The following is a 21,092-nucleotide window of genomic DNA, read 5'->3' as shown; positions in this document are numbered from 1 at the left end:
ATGTGAATACTGAGGATTGAAGCAGGCTGGCCAAATGCCGAATTCAAATCGGATCATTTCCTCTAAGGGAAACTCTGGCGCCATATCCAGATTTGTGAAGAATTGGGCACTGTAATTTTCCCCGGAATTTCTAATATTATATTTGATAATCTTATATTTGTTTATCGTAAGTATAATTTAGATTTGATGGAAGGGAAGGAGTACCTCAGATGCGCTCATATCACACCCTGCTTCTGTTCCTCCCTGATCCTTTCATTATTCCTGTAGTTAGGGCCTGCGACTGTCCTCAGTGAAGACCTTCTTATCTGCCGTTATGTGCTTTAGTGAAACTTTATAGAAAGAAAGTGTTAGAATCCATTTGGTATTCCTTCTTTGGCAAAGTAGTATTATCAAACGAACCTAATAGTCTTCTGCTTTTTACATATCTTTGTATCATATCTTCGAAGGTTTACTGTGATATTCGTTAGTAAAGCCTTAGACACGCTTCATTATACTTTATTCTATATAAAAAAATACGTCTTTAAGGATCACAAGTTCCTGTAACTAATAGTTTATTTATTTTGTATAAAGTACTGCAATCTTTGTGGATACTAATAGCATGGTGTTCAATACCGTTATGTACTCTGTAAAGAAATATATGATTCCAATAAATGTACAAAATAGAATCTTTGATGCCTTACAGGAGATCAATCCGCCGTGATCATCTCTGTGGAGAAATGTCATCATTGTGCGCACAGATGAATCTATACCGTAAAAGGTTGGTCCTTTCTGTCTTGTCTGTCTGGACAGAGCCGAGGAAGTTGCCGGACGCACGATTAATAAACTCAACATACAGTTGACAATAATTGATTCATTTCTTTAACAGGATAGAAACTGCTGGCTGTACGGGAAAATATAGATATACCATTGAGCCGGAAGGCTATGTAAGTTGTGTACGATCCTTAGATATGATGGGCGTGACGTATTTATAAAGTTCTTTATGGATCTGGTCAAAGAGACACTCACGCCATCAAAACCTAAGGACGATTCGTTGTGAACAAAGGACGGATCGTCCTTCTCGTAGTTCGCATTGTCGTCCTCACAAGTCGTACCTTCGTTGGTTAAGTTGGTTACCTGTTAGATTTAGCAACTGCCTAGATCATTAAAGCCGTCTGGTTGCAACTATGACATTCACTTAACGCAAACCTTTTCAACACCATCAAGGATAATTCTAATACCACATAGCACTTGCACTATGTCTATCTCCCTTGTACCGTCGTACACAAGGAATTAAGTAAAATACATTCGCTTATCGCTTTTCTAGTCTGAATTTTATGCATCATTTACGGTACGATGACGCAATTTGATAACTGTGTTCTTGTGACTATAAGGCTCGCACACATTTCGTAATGTTGCCACTTAGTTTCATTATACATAGTACTAGTGTCAAGATACAGTTAAAGTTTCATACCATTGTAGCCTAACTAGATGAAAATATTGATCTAAAAAAAAATGAGGAAATAGGCATGAGAGGTCTTACAACCTACGCGTCAGATTTAAAGTTTTCGAATGGGTATATTCCACGTATCATTATTTCTCTAAAAAAATAAGGACTTTGCCAAACACTGGTATACATTTACGTTACCTATAGACTTATAACTACCCGATAAGCCGATTCAGCCTTTATATTTACAGCAAGTGACGAGATTAAGCTGAAAAGTAAACAAAGCGAGACTTTTAAACATTGGCAATATCATCGCTGAAACTTCGTCAACAACAAAGTACCTCCCTCCCCTCACCAGCGTTCGCTGTAATAACCCATCCCACCTCAGCCCTAGTGCCTACAGCCTATCAGAAGGCGGCAAAAAGAATTCCTGGCTAGTTATTGGTTGTTCATGTCGGTACTGAACTACTATAGGCTGCGTATTGTTGGAAGATCAGGGACCTTAGCTATCATCATAGTTACGGGGGATCCGTTGATGTGTTAAGGTTGATTGTGGCACGTCCAATCATCTCCTCGGAACTATCTTTTCGTGTGTCGTGTGTCTTAGTGCATTGTGTGTGTGTGTGTAGCACGGATACAGCTCATGGGAACAGGTACTACTGACAGTGAGACTTGGATTATTACAGCTATGTCACTGGTCCTCATCGCTAGGTGGTTGGTGTCATCCACGAATGCACGGTGAGTCACAAGCTCTGATTGTCGTGTTTACAGCAGTTTATTTTCCGCATTGCCTGTAATGCTACTCGTAATTCTTGCCATATATTTTTTTTTTTACAAGATTAACTTCATTCTAGAATTAGGGATGATTTATACGTTTGTTTTTTTATTGGGAAGATGAAATTTGGGTATTAAACAATAAGGGGATTCACACTTGCCTACGTATATTCACAGTGATGAGGATAAAACATTGTTATTTCGGTGTTTCGAACTACGTACGAAGATGTATATAGATATGACAAGTTACGTTTCGATGGAACTTATATAGTTAGCGTAGCGTTAAGGAACTTGCGAAGGAAGCGTACCATTAAGGAACTTATATAGTTCGCGTACCATTAAGGAACTTTTATGTAGCGTAGAATAAACTTCGTTGATGAGGTAGCTTATATAGTTAACGTAGCATTAAGGAGCGTATGTAGCGTAGAATAAAAAGTTCGTTGGTGAGGTAACGATACATAGTCATTATTGGTAATGTTATTCGCTCTGCTTCCTTAAAGTAAGCTCTCCACTCCAAGGGAGGTGTGTGTGGGGGCGATACCATAGTCAGAACACGCACAGTGTAAACCACAGACAACACTATGTATGTCCACCACGGACACCTTGCACACCACGGACATAGCACGAACACTCTGTACACCAAACACGCCATATACACAACTCACAACTCGCATACTTACCACAACACTATGTGCATCACGGACAACACACCTACACCATGTACCTCATAGACACACCCACACCACGCACACCATGGGAAACACTCCCACACACACACACACACACACACACACACAACTGACGCTCCTCTTGATAGACAGAACATGAAATCGAAGTCATTTTGTGAGGTGCGTTACCCTTGAGCACGACGATATGACCCTTGAGCATGATGATAATGACCCTTGAGCACGACAATATGGCCCCTTGAGCGCGACGATATGACCCTGGAGCACGACAATATGGCCCCTTGAGCGCGACAAGATGACCCTTGAGTACGACGATATGACCCTTGAGCACGACGGTATATAACCCTTGAGAACGACGATATGACCCTTGAGCGCGACGATATGATCCTTGAGCATGACGATATGACCCTTGAGCACGACGATATGGCCCCTTGAGCACGACGATGTGACCCTTGGCCACGACGGTATGACTTGAGCACGATGGTATGACCCTTGAGCACGACAGTATGACCCCTTGAGCACGACAGTATGACCCTTAGGCTCGACGTTAGGACCATTGGGTATGACAACACGACATTTGACCTGACCCTTCAGGGTCAGGTTTTTAAAGGTCGGTTGTGCTGAGCAATAGGAAGGATATGGGTGAAGGAAGATGACATAATATGCCTCTTCTTAACTCTTCGAAGTGACGGGTTATAAGGAACAGAGGGTTAGGCTAATGTTTTAAAGTGTTGTACTGTCTGGTTGTGTTCGATAGGATGACAAGGGTTGTGCTGATGTGAGGGAGTAGCTGGGATAACTGGAGGGATAAGACAGGTTATGGGTTGTTTTCGAGGGAATGATGATTGTGTGGGGTGTTTTTGTCGTAGGAATGACGACTTAACAAGGTGGGGTTGTCATGGGAATGGCAGCTATATGACGCCAGTAAAGGGGGGATGTTGTGGACAATTATGAAGGTGACGTAAGAGGAAACGACTCCCAGCTCTCAGAAATAAAGTGGGGACGTATCATGAAAGACGAGATATTACGAGACGAAAGTGAGGCAGGAGCATGAGAGGAATTACGAGACGAAAGTGAGGCAGGATCATGAGAGGAATTACGAAACGAAAGTGAGACAGGAGCATGAGAGTGATCATGAAAACATCTACCGTTGGGTCGACTGTGAGGGACGCATGGCTACAGTAAGACGGGCGTTGTGTAGACGATTGTGAGGAAACATCTGTAGGAAAGACTTCTGGGGAGGTTCTGTGAGGACGACAACAAGAGCAGGGGTTGTAAGAGACGACTGTGAGGCAGGGTTTGTAAGAGACGACTGTGAGGCAGGGGTTGTAAGAGACGACTGTGAGGCAGGGGTTGTAAGAGACGACTGTGAGGCAGGGGTTGTAAGAGACGACTGTGAGGCAGGGTTTGTAAGAGACGACTGTGAGGCAGGGGTTGTAAGAGACGACTGTGAGGCAGGGGTTGTAAGAGACGACTGTGAGGCATGGATTGTAAGAGACGACAGTGAGGCATGGATTGTAAGAGACGACTGTGAGGTAGGGGTTGTAAGAGACGACTGTGAGGCAGGGGTTGTAGAGACGGACGACTGTGAGGCAGGGGTTGTAAGAGACGACTGTGAGGCAGGGATTGTAGAGACGACTGTGAGGCAGGGGTTGTAAGATACGACTGTGAGGCAGGGTTGTAGAGACGACTGTGAGGGGTTGTAAGAGACGACTGTGAGGCAGGGGTTGTAAGAGACGACTGTGAGGCAGGGGTTGTAAGAGACGGACGACTGTGAGGCAGGGGTTGTAAGAGACGACAGACTGTGAGGCAGGGGTTGTAAGAGACGACTGTGAGGCAGGGGTTGTAAGAGACGACTGTGAGGCAGGGGTTGTAAGAGACGACTGTGAGGCAGGGGTTGTAAGAGACGACTGTGAGGCAGGGGTTGTAGAGACGGACGACTGTGAGGCAGGGGTTGTAAGAGACGACTGTGAGGCAGGGGTTGTAAGAGACGACTGTGAGGCAGGGGTTGTACAGACGACTGTGAGGTAGGGGTTGTACAGACGACTGTGAGGCAGGGGTTGTACAGACAACTGTGAGGTAGGGGTTGTACAGACGACTGTGAGGCAGGGGTTGTACAGACAACTGTGAGGCAGGGGTTGTACAAACAACTGTGAGGCAGGGGTTGTACAGACAACTGTGAGGCAGGGGTTGTAAGACGAAAGCGAGGCAGGTGTTGCCCCGGAGGGAGCGCGGATCAGGTGTTGATCCTCAAAAGGTGGAGGAAACAGGATTGACTTCCTTTTACTGATATTCCATTGTTCACGAATATAGACTCTATTAAAATACGATAATTCGGCAGAAAATGATAATCGTATTTATTGTATTACATTAACTGGACGTTGTTTTACAGATAATGAAGTCTGAAGAATGATTTGAGATGTTTTTTTGTTCTTTTTAGCTGTTATATGACGGTTGTGAGCAGGGATGGGTTGACTCTGGCGTCAAAAAGGAACTGTTTCTGGTTGTGATGATGTTATTGTCTTTGGAAGAGGAGTTTATATCGCACGTCTCCTAGTTTGACAGCGATAAACACCTTTCAGACGATAGGTCGAAGAATTCGTCTCGGACAAGATGACAAGAAAAACAGAAGTTATATATATATATAAACCCCATTGATCAAATCTTTATATTCACTCGGCTCCTGTGGGCCACAAAAACAAACAAAACAAGATGAATGGCCCACCACCACCACCACGAACACAAACCACTCATCCATGCCTCACTTAACCACACACGCCACTGTACGCCAACAGACCAAGGGAGTGTTTGGGTCCTCCGCCCGTAGCCATACAAAATTCACCGCCTCCTCAGTGAGTATTTAGGAGGAATTCCCCATATACACATCTCTGACAGTCGAAATTGAGTCGATTAAGTGATGATGGTGATGGTCGTGGTGGACGTGCGCTGATCAATTTAGATTTGGAAGTCGCTCTTGGTCTGGAGTTCCACCAGACCTTCTCTCGCAGGCTTTACAGCATCGCTAGCTAGTCTCTCACAGGCTTTACAGCATCGCTAGCTAGTCTCTCGCAGGCTTTTCAGCATCGCTAGCTAGTCTCTCGCAGGCTTTAAAACATCGCTAGCTAGTCTCGCACAGGCTTTTAGCATCGCTAACTAGTCTCTCATAGGCTTTTCAGCATCGCTAGCTAGTCTCTCACAGGCATTTACAGCATCGCTAGCTAGTCTCTCGCAGGCTTTACAGCATCGCTAGCTAGTCTCTCGCAGGCTTTCCAGCATCGCTAGCTAGTCTCTCACAGGCTTTACAGCATCGCTAGCTAGTCTCTCACAGGCATTTACAGCATCGCTAGCTAGTCTCTAATAGGCTTTACAGCATCGCTAGCTAGTCTCTCACAGGCTTTACAGCATCGCTAGCTAGTCTCTCACAGGCATTTACAGCATCGCTAGCTAGTCTCTCACAGGCTTTACAGCATCGCTAGCTAGTCTCTCACAGGCTTTACAGCATCGCTAGCTAGTCTCTCGCAGGCTTTACAGCGTCGCTAGCTAGTCTCTCACAGGCATTTACAGCATCGCTAGCTAGTCTCTCACAGGCATTTACAGCATCGCTAGCTAGTCTCTCGCAGGCTTTACAGCATCGCTAACTAGCCTCTCGCAGGCTTTACAGCGTCGCTAACTAGTCTCTCACAGGCATTTACAGCATCGCTAGCTAGTCTCTCACAGGCTTTTCAGCATCGCTAGCTAGTCTCTCATAGACTTCACCAGTTACATTACCGCTGCATCAGGAGCGACGCGACGTTGTTATTGCGTAGGCGAAATGCAGATTACTCTCGGGTCTTTGATACGGTGAGATGGGACGCTTTTGAATTACTCAGGATTTTGTTTACAGTCCACTTTGAGAATTACACGAAAGGATTTTCGCACTCGCCTTTGAATTACGCATACGATAGCGACAGATCTCTTTGACTTACACGTAGGATATCTACTTTTGAATTTCACATAGGGTTTCCACCGTCCCCTTTGAATTAGACTTAGGATTTCTAACAGTTCCCTTTGAATTAGACGTAGGATTTCTAACAGTCCCCTTAGAAGCAGATGTTGGATTTCTACAGTTTATCCCTTTTGTGTCTTAGGTCTTCTAGATAGAACACTTCATCACCAAAAGCTTACCTTCGTCATCAAAAGCTTACCTTCATCATCAAAAGCTTACCTTCATCACCAAAAGCTTATCTTCATCACCAAAAGCTTATCTTCATCACCAAAAGCTTACCTTCATCACCAAAAGCTTATCTTCATCACCAAAAGCTTATCTTCATCACCAAAAGCTTATCTTCATCACCAAAAGCTTACCTTCATCACCAAAAGCTTATCTTCATCACCAAAAGCTTACCTTCATCATCAAAAGCTTACCTTCATCATCAAAAGCTTACCTTCATCACCAAAAGCTTACCTTCATCACCAAAAGCTTATCTTCATCACCAAAAGCTTACCTTCATCACCAAAAGCTTACCTTCATCATCAAAAGCTTACCTTCATCACCAAAAGCTTACCTTCATCACCAAAAGCTTACCTTCATCATCAAAAGCTTACCTTCATCATCAGAAGCTTACCTTCATCACCAAAAGCTTACCTTCATCATCAAAAGCTTACCTTCATCACCAAAAGCTTACCTTCATCATCAAAAGCTTACCTTCATCATCAAAAGCTTACCTTCATCACCAAAACCTTACCTTCATCACCAAAACCTTACCTTCATCACCAAAACCTTACCTTCATCATCAAAAGCTTACCTTCATCACCAAAACCTTACCTTCATCACCAAAACCTTATCTTCATCACCAAAAGCTTACCTTCATCATCAGAAGCTTACCTTCATCACCAAAACCTTACCTTCATCACCAAAACCTTACCTTCATCACCAAAACCTTACCTTCTATCATCAGAAGCTTACCTTCATCACCAAAACCTTATCTTCTATCATCAGAAGCTTACCTTCCCATTTTAGATTTGGACAATTTCTTTGCATCATCAGCAGATGGCCTCCTCATTGGAACCTCACCACCTGCAGGTGGGTATTCAACGAAACTTGAAATGTTTTGACATTTATGATTTCCCTGATGTAACATTAGGCCTTGTTTGGTCTCATCTCCAGTGCTGTGGGTTTGGGATTGTTCTAGAAGTCCCAACCACACACACACACACACACACACACACACACACACACACACACACACACACACTTCGTATTAGACCCCTGTGGTGTAGTGGTCGGTTTGGATGACTGAATCACGCGCGGGCACGCTCGAATCCTGGACAGGGGATTCGGCTCACAGTCAACCTCAGTATTCGTTCTCCCTTTGCGTTTCGATCGATAAATGTATACCTAGGGTAGGCTGAGGTTTATATGCATATTTGTTTATATTTATTATACTTAATCTCTGTTTCCCGCGTCAGCGAGGTAGCGCCAGGAAACAGACGAAGAATGGACCATCCACTCATATTCACATATATATACATAAACGCCCATACACGCACATATACTTACATATACACATGAACATATATACATACATATACATACACACACAGGCATATACATATATATACATACACATGTATATATATTCATGCATGCTTAGCATGCATATTCATTCATTCCCGGCGCTACCTCGCCCCACAGGAGGTGTAGAGACCATCATTGTCTTATATACACACCGTTGGAACTAATGACTCCTCTTCGCAACATTTCGTATGCTGAAACCATACACTGGCCCACTGTATTCTGGCTTCCTTTTTTTTTTCCACGAGATGAAGGGAAAAGTCGACATCATCGTCTCGTGGAAAGTATTGAGTTTCCAGTGAAGCACTTTACTGCAGTCATTTTTAAGACTGGGTTGGAGTCTGGTGTCGGTAGATATACTATGAACCAGGCAAGATATATATTTTTTGTTTTCTCTTTCTCCTCCCCCCCCACCCAAAGCTTTCATGATTAGAATTAATATATATATATATATATATATATATATATATATATATATATATATATATATATATATATATATATATATATATATATGCTCTCTTTTTTTCTCTCTCTCTTCCTTTCTTTCTAGGAAATTTGAGTAGATAATGAGCTTCATTATCAATAATTAGGATAACCAGGGGGTAGAGGACAAGGACATAGACCAGCATCGATGTTTGATAAATTACAGTAAATTACGTAATTCATCGAACTCGTATTATAGGAAAAACTTTGAATGTGGTTATTTAGGTTACTTAGAGAGTTTGAAACCTCTCCTGCCCTACTTAGATTCCACAGGATTCGTAAGATTACACACTGGATTTATTTGATTAGGATTAGGATTAATCATAGAGATTCCACAGGATTCGTAAGATTATACACTGAATTCATTGGATTAGGATTAATCTTGGATCTCACGGGAAATAAATGGCGAAATCTCTGGCAAAACGTTAGAAGGAAGTCGATATCATCCTACGAAGAAAGACCCGCCAAAACTGTACTCAGACGTACAAAGTTTCCCCACTGAAATTCATTAATAATGTACACACAGTTATCACCACGCTGGACTGGTCGGGGTTGTCTCTGCATCCATTGGTTGTTTACACCTTTACATGATGTGTGTGGGTGTGTGGATGTGGATGGGTGGGTGGGTGTGTGTTGAGAGTGGAAAACAGACCAATTTTTCCGATCATTTTCGTCGAACGTCACCATTTCTTCTTAGGTGTGTCTGGCGACGAGCCAGGTTCCTCCTCTGGCAAATTCGTCGAGGGACGTGTGTGTGTGTGTGTGTGTGGGTCCCTGATAAGAGTGAGTGAGCACAGTCTCGTCAGAGAACTTCTCGTTTTGAGGGAGTCCATCATCCTGCTGTCCCTGCTACTGATTGTAACGCATGGTTAAAACTGCAGGAGCCCCTGGATAAGGGGCCTTAGAGTTATAGCCCCTGGATAAGGGGCCTTGGGAGTTTTAGCCCCTGGGTAAGGGTCCTGTGCTGATGGCCCTTGGATAAGGGTCTCACGACCTCCTTCCACTAAGAGGGAGCGAGAGGAGGAGGAGGAAGAGGAGGAGGGGGTCTCTTTTATCTCGTTTTGATTCCCAGAATATTCATATCAGTGGAGTATGGCCTCTCCCCTGGCTCATCTTAGTCTCGCGGCACCAGACACTGTCCACTCCAGGATTTCACCCGGATCTCCCTACTCACAACCGTCTGTCGTACGTACACATGGGGGCTCCCTGTTCACAACCGTTTGTCGTACGTACACATGGGGTCTCCCTGTTCACAACCGTCTGTCGTACGTACATATGGGTCTCCCTGCTCATATCCGTCTGTCGTACGTACACATGGGGGCTCCCTGTTCACAACCGTCTGTCGTACGTACGTATGGATCTCCCTACTCACAATCGTCTGTCGAACGTACGTACACATGGGTCTCCCTGCTCACAACTGTCTGTCGTACGTACGTACATATGGGTCTCCCTGCTCACAATCGTCTGTCGTACGTACACATGGGTCTCCCTGCTCACAATCGTCTGTCGTACGTACATATGGGTCTCCTTGTTCACATCCGTCTTTCGTACGTACATATGGGTCTCCTTGTTCACATCCGTCTGTCGCACGTACATACATATGGGTCTCTCTACTCAGAACAGTCTGTCGTACGTGCACATGGGTCTCCTTGCTCACAACCGTCTGTCGCGTACGTACATATGGGTCTCCCTGCTCATATCCGTCTGTCGTACGTACATATGGGTCTCCTTGCTCACAACCGTCTGTCGTACGTACATATGGGTCTCCTTGCTCACAACCGTCTGTCGTACGTACATATGGGTCTCCTTGTTCACATCCGTCTGTCGCAAGTACATATGGGTCTCCCTACTCACAACAGTCTGTCGTACGTGCACATGGGTCTCCCTTCTCACAAACGTCTATCGTGTACGTACGTACATATGAGAGCCTGGATCATTCTCGCTTAACTAGAAATGTTACTGCAGGTGGTGAGGTCCACCTTCCCTCATCCATCCACTAAGCAAACCTTACCTAGCCATCCACCAAGCCGTGTCTATCAGCTTGTCTCAAGGTGCTTCCAAACCACCCTTATCTCTCCCTCTCTCTTTCTCTCCACCTCACCGCGTCCTACCAGCTCTGCCTCGGGTTTCCATAAAAAAAAAAGAGAGTCAAGTCGTACCTCATCTTTATTCCTCCGTTACTGGAGTGTTGTTGTTCTCTTGTCACTTTCCATCGGTGTGGTTTGGGCTGTTGTGGTGCTCAATGTTGCGAGCCCCATCGTAATATTGATGCGTCGCGCGTCTCTCTCTCTCTCTCTCTCTCTCTCTCTCTCTCTCTCTCTCTCTCTCTCTCTCTCTCTCTCTCTCTCTCTCTCTCTCTCGTGGGATGAGGTGGGACGCCTACGTCCGTCTGTGTGTGGAATCCGCTGGTTACTTCTCAAGTCTTCCTGTGGCCGTCGGACTTTTCCACCAGTAGCGGCGACGTTCCTTGACAGGCGGTGTCAATGATCCTTGACAGGCGGTGTCAATAATCCTTGACAGGCGGTGCCAGTGATCCTTGACAGTCAGTGTCAGTGTCTTTTGACAGGCGGTGTCAGTGTCTCTTGACAGGCGGTGTTAGTGTCTCTTGACAGGCGGTGTCAGTGATCCTTGACAGACGGCGTCAGTGTTTCTTGCCTGGAGGGACCTCGACACCGTACAGCCTCCTCATGTGGTTCCTGAGGGTGATCTCGTGTGGGCGGGTTTGGTTCAGGTACCGTTGGACCTCTCTCGAGTACGCCTCCCTGTCAGTCAGGGGAGAGGTAGACACACATCAGGGAAAGGAGGGTTATAGCTATCCTGTGGGAGGAGGAATGTAACAGGGATGGTGGAGGCCTCTTTGCTCCTGACGGGGACAAGAGAGATAAACACTTTAAGCAAAGTCTCGCCTTACGAACGCAGGAAATGTATAGAGAGAGAACGAATCTGTGGGTCATTCAGTTCAAGCAGGTGGCTGAGGAAAGAGCTGGCTGTTGCTTGTGAGGAACACAGGGGGATGAGATGGTTAGGTTAAAGAGCAGGTTCATGCTGAGAGAGGTAGCTTACGGATGAGGAGGATAGATGCGGAAGAAGGCAGATGGGTGATACAGGGGAGGCAGTGTTGAGGGTGGATTAACATAGGAGAGGATAGACAATGACTTGGATGGTAATGAGAGGATAGACAATGACTTGGATGGTAATGAGAGGATAGACAATGACGTGGATGGTAATCATGTTGACACAGGTGAGTGCGCAGGGACGTGCGAGTGGGAAAGGGGATCATGCGAGAGGCATTATCTAAGGTATATTAGGTTGAAGGATGAGGGCAGGAGAAGGATCAGTATATACGCAAGGGAAGGTTGGCTATGAGTTATGATGAGAGATGAACATGTGTGAGGAAGAAGGAGAAAGACTTACTTGAAAAAGAAAATGAGGCTCTTTTTGAATCATTTATTTTTTTGGGGGGTGGCAAGTGGAATTGGGTGTTTTAGATGGGACAACAACAGTGAGTTGATGTAAGAAAAATTAGGTTTTTAAGTACAAACAAATTCAAATGCTTGGTAGCTATATACTGAAAATATAAACTTCAAGTATACTCTATAAACACACTTAATTAGGTTTTTAAGTATAAACATGAATATTTAAGTGCTTGGTAGCTATATACTGAAAATATAAAGCAAGTATACTCTATAAACACACTTAATTAGGTTTTTAAGTATATACATAAATATTTAAGTTCTTGGTAGCTATATACTGAAAATATAAACTTCAAGTATACTCTATAAACACACTTAAGGCGTTTTAACTTGTGAGATCCAAAGGTACTGAGGGGGCTAGAAAAACAAAATATAATGGAACGTCTCTTAGAAAGCCCTGAAGCTGATCCAATTAAGGTGGTATTTGTAAAATCCTTCAGAATACAGGACAGACAACAACACACTGTGGAGACACAACAATTATCTTAGGATATTGAGGGATGAAAGGGGTTAGATATTGTGTGGAGATTGAACAGAGTAGCGAGGTAAAACAGGTTCCAAAAGTGTTTACACCATGAGGGTGTATGGGATCATGGATAATCATTATAATAACTGCAAGGAGGATGTTGAAACCAATTAGTATTGATCAGGTTCACCGAAGTAGCCATAACTGCGCAAGCAACAGGTGGTAGAAGGTCAATATGAGGTCAGGTCTTGGTAGAGAGAGAGAGGATTTAAGTAATCAGTATCTGCTCAAGGATTGGGATAGATAGATAGATGGATAGACGACTGAAGTAGCTGCTGATATCTGTTCATTGGGGAGTTGATGGATAGACAGCCGAAGTAGCCTGTACCTGCTTAAGCAGAGAGAGAGAGAGAGAGAGAGAGAGAGAGAGAGAGAGAGAGAGAGAGAGAGAGAGAGAGAGTATGTAAAACCCCGGTACAGACCTTCATACCAAAGCCCTCTCAGGTGTATGCTTGCATAAGTATGGCATTTTGCATTGCGTATCTCTCTCTCTCTCTCTCTCTCTCTCTCTCTCTCTCTCTCTCTCTCTCTCTCTCTCTCTCTCTCTCTCTCTCTCTCTCTCTCTCTCTCTGAGCGCCGGACACATGAACTCCCAAGCCTGTCTCCCCTTTTTCTCTCACGTGTGGATGGAATGGTAATGTTTTTGCTTTTATGCTGGGAAGGTAAATCTCGAGTGAAAGAAGTATAAAGAAAATGAAAATGGAAAGAGGCCAGAGTGTAAAGAGAAAAAGAGGGGAGGGTTGTCTACGTAGCGAGGAGTATTGCGGAAGGAGGTCACACAACACACACACATACACACACACACACACACACACACAGGAACAGACAGATAAACAGTCGTGACACAGAGGGACAGAGAACATACCATCGTGACACAGAGGGACAGAGAACATTTCTTTACACACATCTTCAGATTTCCTCATTGGTTTCGATGGGGGGGTGAGGGATACAGACGAAGCAGACTTAGCTGTCCGTTAGACTGTTATTGACATTAATTGAAGCTGATTTGCATATTCGAACGGCTCTGTGTGTGTGTGTGTGTGTGTGTGTGTGTGTGTGTGTGTGTGTGTGTGCCTTTGTGCCTTAAGAGTTACTGAGAGAGCTGTCATTAGGCATACCTCCTCACTATTCAGGACGACCCATTGATATGGAAATGCTGTAAAGACGACCCAGCTTGTACTGGTGGCTCTGCAGGAGCGACCCACCTGTGCTGGTGACGTTGGAGGACGACCTACCCGTGCTGGTGATGTTAGAGGACGACCTACCCGTGCTGGTGACGTTGGAGGACGACCTACCCGTGCTGGTGATGTTAGAGGACGACCTACCCGTGCTGGTGACGTTGGAGGACGACCTACCCGTGCTTGTGACCCTGGAGGACGACCTACCCGTGCTGGTGACGTTAGAGGACGACCTACCTGTGCTGGTGATGTTAGAGGACGATCTACCCATGCTGGTGACGTTGGAGGACGACCTACCCGTGCTGGTGATGTTAGAGGACGACCCACCTGTGCTGGTGACGTTGGAAGACGACCTACCCGTGCTGGTGACGTTGGAGGACGACCTACCCGTGATGGTGACGTTGGAGGACGACCTACCTGTGCTACTGACGTTGGAGGACGACCTACCTGTGCTTGTGACCCTGGAGGACGACCTACCCGTGCTGGTGACGTTGGAGGACGACCTACCCGTGCTGGTGACGTTGGAGGACGACCTACCTGTGCTAGTGACGTTAGAGGACGACCTACCCTTGCTGGTGACGTTGGAGGACGACCTACCCGTGCTCGTGACTTTGGAGGACGACCCACCTATACTCGTGACCCTGGAGGACGACCCACCTATACTGGTGACACTGGTGCCTGCGGCGTTGCTCATCCGCCAGATGGACTTGCCGCAGCCGCTCCTCTTCCAGTTGGTTGGCCGCTGCAGCCGCCGCCTCCACCCTTGCCGCCAGCTGGCAGGACCAGGAATAAATCTTAGGTTACTTAACGCCGTTCCATTCCATAGTTCCCCCTCGGCGCCATCTTGAACGAGAGGTATATCAAGGAACGGATAGCGATCCGTGAGGGTGAATGGGTGCCGCTCTATGTCAAATGACGAGCAACGCAAATCGACACACTTACTCTCCAGCGACCTAACGAAACCGTAACGTAAGGTAACGCGACGTAACGAAACCGTAACGTAACCTAACGAAACCGTAACGTAAGGTAACGTAACCTAACGAAACCGTAACGTAAGGTAACGTAACCTAACGAAACCGTAACGTAAGGTAACGTAACTTAACGAAACCATAACGTAAGGTAACGCGTAACCTAACGAAACCGTAACGTATAAGGTAACGTAACCTAACGAAACCGTAACGTAAGGTAACGTAACCTAACGAAACCGTAACGTAAGGTAACGTAACCTAACGAAACCGTAACGCATAAGGTAACGTAACCTAACGTAACCGTAACGTCTCCTAACTTAACCTAACCTAACCTGACGTTCTCATTGGGATCCTTATTGGCCACTGTGGCCACGCCGTTGGGTTCCCGTGGCCACTGGAGGAGGGAAGGCGATGGCCCTTCAGTAGCGGCAGCAGTTGTAGTAACCACGGTCGATCCTCTACTTCATCTCGAGCATGAATACGTCATTAGACGGTGTGTGTCGACCTCCCCAAGAACAGCCACTTGAAACCTTACAGGATCGCCTTTGATGGATTTAAGGGAGCTGTTTCAGAATGAGAGACGGGGTGGGTCAGATAGTGCTAATCGTCTTGGCCGGGTTGTAGGAGTTTGTTGTGTGTGGGAGAGGGTGGTGAGGAGAGAGTAGGGGAGCTCAGAGTGTCTCGCTGTATAGCAGGAGGTGTGTGACTTCTGCACTACTTCTTGGTTGTATTTGGTGAAGGTGTTCCTATGACCTTATGTTTTGGACTGAACGGTGTTGTGATTTGGTTGTATTTGGTGTAGGTTTTCCCGTGACCTTATGTTTTGGACTGAACGGTGTTGTGATGTAGATGTTGTACTGTGAGTTGTGAGCTGTTGTGTCACTCGACTGATCACGTATGAGTGGATGAGAAATGAGCACACGATTGTCTCTTATCTCATAAAGTTTTGCCACATCCATGTTTGCCATCGTACACCTTGCCATCCACAGCTTTTTCCCCCCCGCCTAAAACCTTACCACATCGGACTTTGCCACACTCAACCTTGCCACATCAGGCTTTGGTCCAGCTCCACCGCCACTCCATCCCTCACCTTTGCCCGCCCCTCCCTGCAACATGAGGCTGTACGCATCATCAGCATTATCATTCGTGTGTCACATTGTATTCCTTGTGTCGCATTTCACAACCGTAGAACGGAATTTTGTTCTGTGTCGCATAGAGTCACTGGACTGACCTGTTCTCTTTATCCTGCAGTACTGTAGTTGGGAGTGGCGCTGCTGCTGCTGCTGTTATGCCGGTAATAAAATGCCATTCGAGAGACGAGTTAGCTTTGGCTTTAATGGAAACTGCAAAATATTCGTTGAGCACAGCACAAATGGCCATTTCTCCTCTTTTATAGACGCAGTTTTGTGTCGGTACTTCACACACCCGGCATAAAACACCGTTGCCAACATTAAGTGGAGTGTCTGGAGTAAAAGAAAGAGTTACATTAGCCCGTTTATACCCGTTGTATAAACAAGGGGACCTAAGCTCAATGCGACATACATACGACGGGGAGGCGCCCCGCCCCGCCCCAGTCAAAACATTTCGCAAAACAAGTTGAAAAAAAAGAAACTCCTTTTATCAACGCAATCTCCAATGCCCAAAGCGCACTTGCCCCATTTGCCTTTGAGTTTGCCACTGTGGTTGACGCTTGAGTTTGCCACTGTGGTTGACGCTTGAGTTTGCCACTGTGGTTGACGCTTGAGTTTGCCACTGTGGTTGACGCTTGAGTTTGCCACTGTGGTTGACGCTTGAGTTTGCCACTGTGGTTGACGCTTGAGTTTGCCACTGTGGTTGACGCTTGAGTTTGCCACTGTGGTTGACGCTTGAGTTTGCCACTGTGGTTGACGCTTGAGTTTGCCACTGTGGTTGACGCTTGAGTTTGCCACTGTGGTTGACGCTTGAGTTTGCCACTGTGGTTGACGCTTGAGTTTGCCACTGTGGTTGACGCTTGAGTTTGCCACTGTGGTTGACGCTTGAGTTTGCCACTGTGGTTGACGCTTGAGTTTGCCACTGTGGTTGACGCTTGAGTTTGCCACTGTGGTTGACGCTTGAGTTTGCCACTGTGGTTGACGCTTGAGTTTGCCACTGTGGTTGACGCTTGAGTTTGCCACTGTGGTTGACGCTTGAGTTTGCCACTGTGGTTGACGCTTGAGTTTGCCACTGTGGTTGACGCTTGAGTTTGCCACTGTGGTTGACGCTTGAGTTTGCCACTGTGGTTGACGCTTGAGTTTGCCACTGTGGTTGACGCTTGAGTTTGCCACTGTGGTTGACGCTTGAGTTTGCCACTGTGGTTGACGCTTGAGTTTGCCACTGTGGTTGACGCTTGAGTTTGCCACTGTGGTTGACGCTTGAGTTTGCCACTGTGGTTGACGCTTGAGTTTGCCACTGTGGTTGACGCTTGAGTTTGCCACTGTGGTTGACGCTTGAGTTTGCCACTGTGGTTGACGCTTGAGTTTGCCACTGTGGTTGACGCTTGAGTTTGCCACTGTGGTTGACGCTTGAGTTTGCCACTGTGGTTGACGCTTGAGTTTGCCACTGTGGTTGACGCTTGAGTTTGCCACTGTGGTTGACGCTTGAGTTTGCCACTGTGGTTGACGCTTGAGTTTGCCACTGTGGTTGACGCTTGAGTTTGCCACTGTGGTTGACGCTTGAGTTTGCCACTGTGGTTGACGCTTGAGTTTGCCACTGTGGTTGACGCTTGAGTTTGCCACTGTGGTTGACGCTTGAGTTTGCCACTGTGGTTGACGCTTGAGTTTGCCACTGTGGTTGACGCTTGAGTTTGCCACTGTGGTTGACGCTTGAGTTTGCCACTGTGGTTGACGCTTGAGTTTGCCACTGTGGTTGACGCTTGAGTTTGCCACTGTGGTTGACGCTTGAGTTTGCCACTGTGGTTGACGCTTGAGTTTGCCACTGTGGTTGACGCTTGAGTTTGCCACTGTGGTTGACGCTTGAGTTTGCCACTGTGGTTGACGCTTGAGTTTGCCACTGTGGTTGACGCTTGAGTTTGCCACTGTGGTTGACGCTTGAGTTTGCCACTGTGGTTGACGCTTGAGTTTGCCACTGTGGTTGACGCTTGAGTTTGCCACTGTGGTTGACGCTTGAGTTTGCCACTGTGGTTGACGCTTGAGTTTGCCACTGTGGTTGACGCTTGAGTTTGCCACTGTGGTTGACGCTTGAGTTTGCCACTGTGGTTGACGCTTGAGTTTGCCACTGTGGTTGACGCTTGAGTTTGCCACTGTGGTTGACGCTTGAGTTTGCCACTGTGGTTGACGCTTGAGTTTGCCACTGTGGTTGACGCTTGAGTTTGCCACTGTGGTTGACGCTTGAGTTTGCCACTGTGGTTGACGCTTGAGTTTGCCACTGTGGTTGACGCTTGAGTTTGCCACTGTGGTTGACGCTTGAGTTTGCCACTGTGGTTGACGCTTGAGTTTGCCACTGTGGTTGACGCTTGAGTTTGCCACTGTGGTTGACGCTTGAGTTTGCCACTGTGGTTGACGCTTGAGTTTGCCACTGTGGTTGACGCTTGAGTTTGCCACTGTGGTTGACGCTTGAGTTTGCCACTGTGGTTGACGCTTGAGTTTGCCACTGTGGTTGACGCTTGAGTTTGCCACTGTGGTTGACGCTTGAGTTTGCCACTGTGGTTGACGCTTGAGTTTGCCACTGTGGTTGACGCTTGAGTTTGCCACTGTGGTTGACGCTTGAGTTTGCCACTGTGGTTGACGCTTGAGTTTGCCACTGTGGTTGACGCTTGAGTTTGCCACTGTGGTTGACGCTTGAGTTTGCCACTGTGGTTGACGCTTGAGTTTGCCACTGTGGTTGACGCTTGAGTTTGCCACTGTGGTTGACGCTTGAGTTTGCCACTGTGGTTGACGCTTGAGTTTGCCACTGTGGTTGACGCTTGAGTTTGCCACTGTGGTTGACGCTTGAGTTTGCCACTGTGGTTGACGCTTGAGTTTGCCACTGTGGTTGACGCTTGAGTTTGCCACTGTGGTTGATGATGATGATGTGGATGATGATGTGGTAGATGATGTGGTTGATGATGTGGTAGATGATGTGGTTGATGATGTGGTAGATGATGTGGTTGATGATGTGGTAGATGATGTGGTTGATGATGTGGTAGATGATGTGGTTGATGATGTGGTAGATGATGTGGTTGATGATGTGGTAGATGATGTGGTTGATGATGTGGTAGATGATGTGGTTGATGATGTGGTAGATGATGTGGTTGATGATGTGGTAGATGATGTGGTTGATGATGTGGTAGATGATGTGGTTGATGATGTGGTAGATGATGTGGTTGATGATGTGGTAGATGATGTGGTTGATGATGTGGTAGATGATGTGGTTGATGATGTGGTAGATGATGTGGTTGATGATGTGGTAGATGATGTGGTTGATGATGTGGTAGATGATGTGGTTGATGATGTGGTAGATGTAAAGCACGGTTTTCTTTTTTTTTTTTTTAGCATCCTTAAACTGTTTGCGTCCTGTATGTGTCTGGGGATTCTCTCTCTCTCTCTCTCTCTCTCTCTCTCTCTCTCTCTCTCTCTCTCTCTCTCTCTCTCTCTCTCTTACACCCCTTCCCTGTTCTATTGTGAATTTCATGCAGTTGCGGGAGGATCAGCGAACTGTTGTCGACAGCACAGCATGAAAATTTAATTGGTGGGTGGAGGGGGGGGGGAGTTTCCGTTTTGATATTTCTATCTTGAAATAGGCAATGCTTCCCTATATATATATATATATATATATATATATATATATATATATATATATATATATATATATATATATATATATTCCTATGAGTCCACGGGGAAAATGAAACACGATAAGTTCCCAAGTGCACTTTCATGTCATAATCACATCAAGAGAAATATAAGTCAGTTGATATACATCGAAGAGACGAAGCTAGGACGCCACTTGATGCGTTACAGACTTCGAGGAGGAAACCAATACAGGAACAGTTACCCCTATTACCTCCCGTTTTCCTATTTTCTATTTAAAATCCTTCACTATTTTTCTCGTTTCTTTCTCTCATAACTCGAGGAAGCCACCGCCGCCGCCAACCCCCCTCCTCCTCTTCCTCTCATTAGCTTTTTCTCCACCAGACTGCCGGACTATCCATAGCAACGACGTCGAGCCATCTCCTATCCTCCTTCTCTGGATAGGAGGCGAGAGCGTTTCATTCCACGCCGGATGGCGAGAGTGAGGGGGGGGTGGGGGGGGAGAGAGACAGGGGGATGATGCAAGCGACCCACCAGTTGAGGGGTAACTCGGGAGAGAAATGCGCTCGGAGTGAAGGGAATATTACGGGCAATTTGTGCCGTCATCTGGCTACCTTTTCATAGGACGGGGTGATTATGGAGAGCGGGGAGCCTCTGAATTGTGGATGGATGAAAAAGGAGAGAGTGTGTGTGTGTTACGTGGATACGTGGTCCAAGAACGAGCTGGTTTGGCCTTAACACTACTGGAAAAAAAAGAGAGCCAAACAAACGCATTCTCTCCCTTCGCCACTCCCCTCCCCTCGGCAACAGCCGGAGGGGAAACAGGTTGAGAGAAAAAAAAAATACCTTGCAGGAGTAATATCCCGGAAAGAGAATTTTTTAGAGGAATGTCAGAAACGGGAATGAACCTGAATGTGACATACATCCCATTACCATAGCCGTGTCCCCAAGCCTCGCGACTCACCATTTCTATGTTACACCTAAAATGTGAGGAAAAAGATTATAGGATCATTACATCTTGTTTCCTGTAAGAGGAGGTAACACGGGTGACGTCGGCACGTTACTTGAAGCGGTATCAGTGGCTTGCGAAGGTGGCATAACAGACCACCACTGTGTTATGACGATGATGTGTTTGGAATGAGTGAGTCGGTCCGTACCGGCGAGAAAGAGAGAGAGAGAGAGAGAGAGAGAGAGAGAGAGAGAGAGAGAGAGAGAGAGAGAGAGAGAGAGAGAGAGAAATGGACGCCGTAGGATATAT

At 46.2% G+C, this 21,092-nt stretch overlaps 1 protein-coding gene and 1 long non-coding RNA gene across 2 annotated transcripts in view; one reads left to right on the top strand and one right to left on the bottom strand.

Annotated features, from left to right (window-relative positions):
• The first annotated feature begins 1,935 nt into the window (after nucleotides 1–1,935).
• LOC139764601 (uncharacterized) overlaps nucleotides 1,936–21,092 on the top strand; it is a 75,806-nt gene continuing 56,649 nt past the window's right edge. Inside the window, exon 1 of the long non-coding RNA XR_011716421.1 lies at nucleotides 1,936–2,161. This is a non-coding gene — a long non-coding RNA (uncharacterized lncRNA). The remainder of the gene's footprint in view (nucleotides 2,162–21,092) is intronic.
• Nucleotides 11,189–21,092, bottom strand: part of LOC139764706 (uncharacterized) — a 28,799-nt gene continuing 18,895 nt past the window's right edge. The window contains exons 6-7 of the mRNA XM_071691594.1: nucleotides 14,758–14,873; nucleotides 11,189–11,685 (exon numbers count right to left, since the gene is read on the bottom strand). Coding sequence (XP_071547695.1) covers nucleotides 11,565–11,685; nucleotides 14,758–14,873 — 237 coding nt within the window. The 3' untranslated portion in view covers nucleotides 11,189–11,564. The remainder of the gene's footprint in view (nucleotides 11,686–14,757; nucleotides 14,874–21,092) is intronic.

The sequence above is a fragment of the Panulirus ornatus genome, chromosome 50, assembly GCF_036320965.1.
Source record: "Panulirus ornatus isolate Po-2019 chromosome 50, ASM3632096v1, whole genome shotgun sequence".
Classification (NCBI taxonomy): Eukaryota; Metazoa; Arthropoda; class Malacostraca; order Decapoda; family Palinuridae; genus Panulirus; species Panulirus ornatus.
This window is presented reverse-complemented; position numbering and strand designations above follow the sequence as displayed.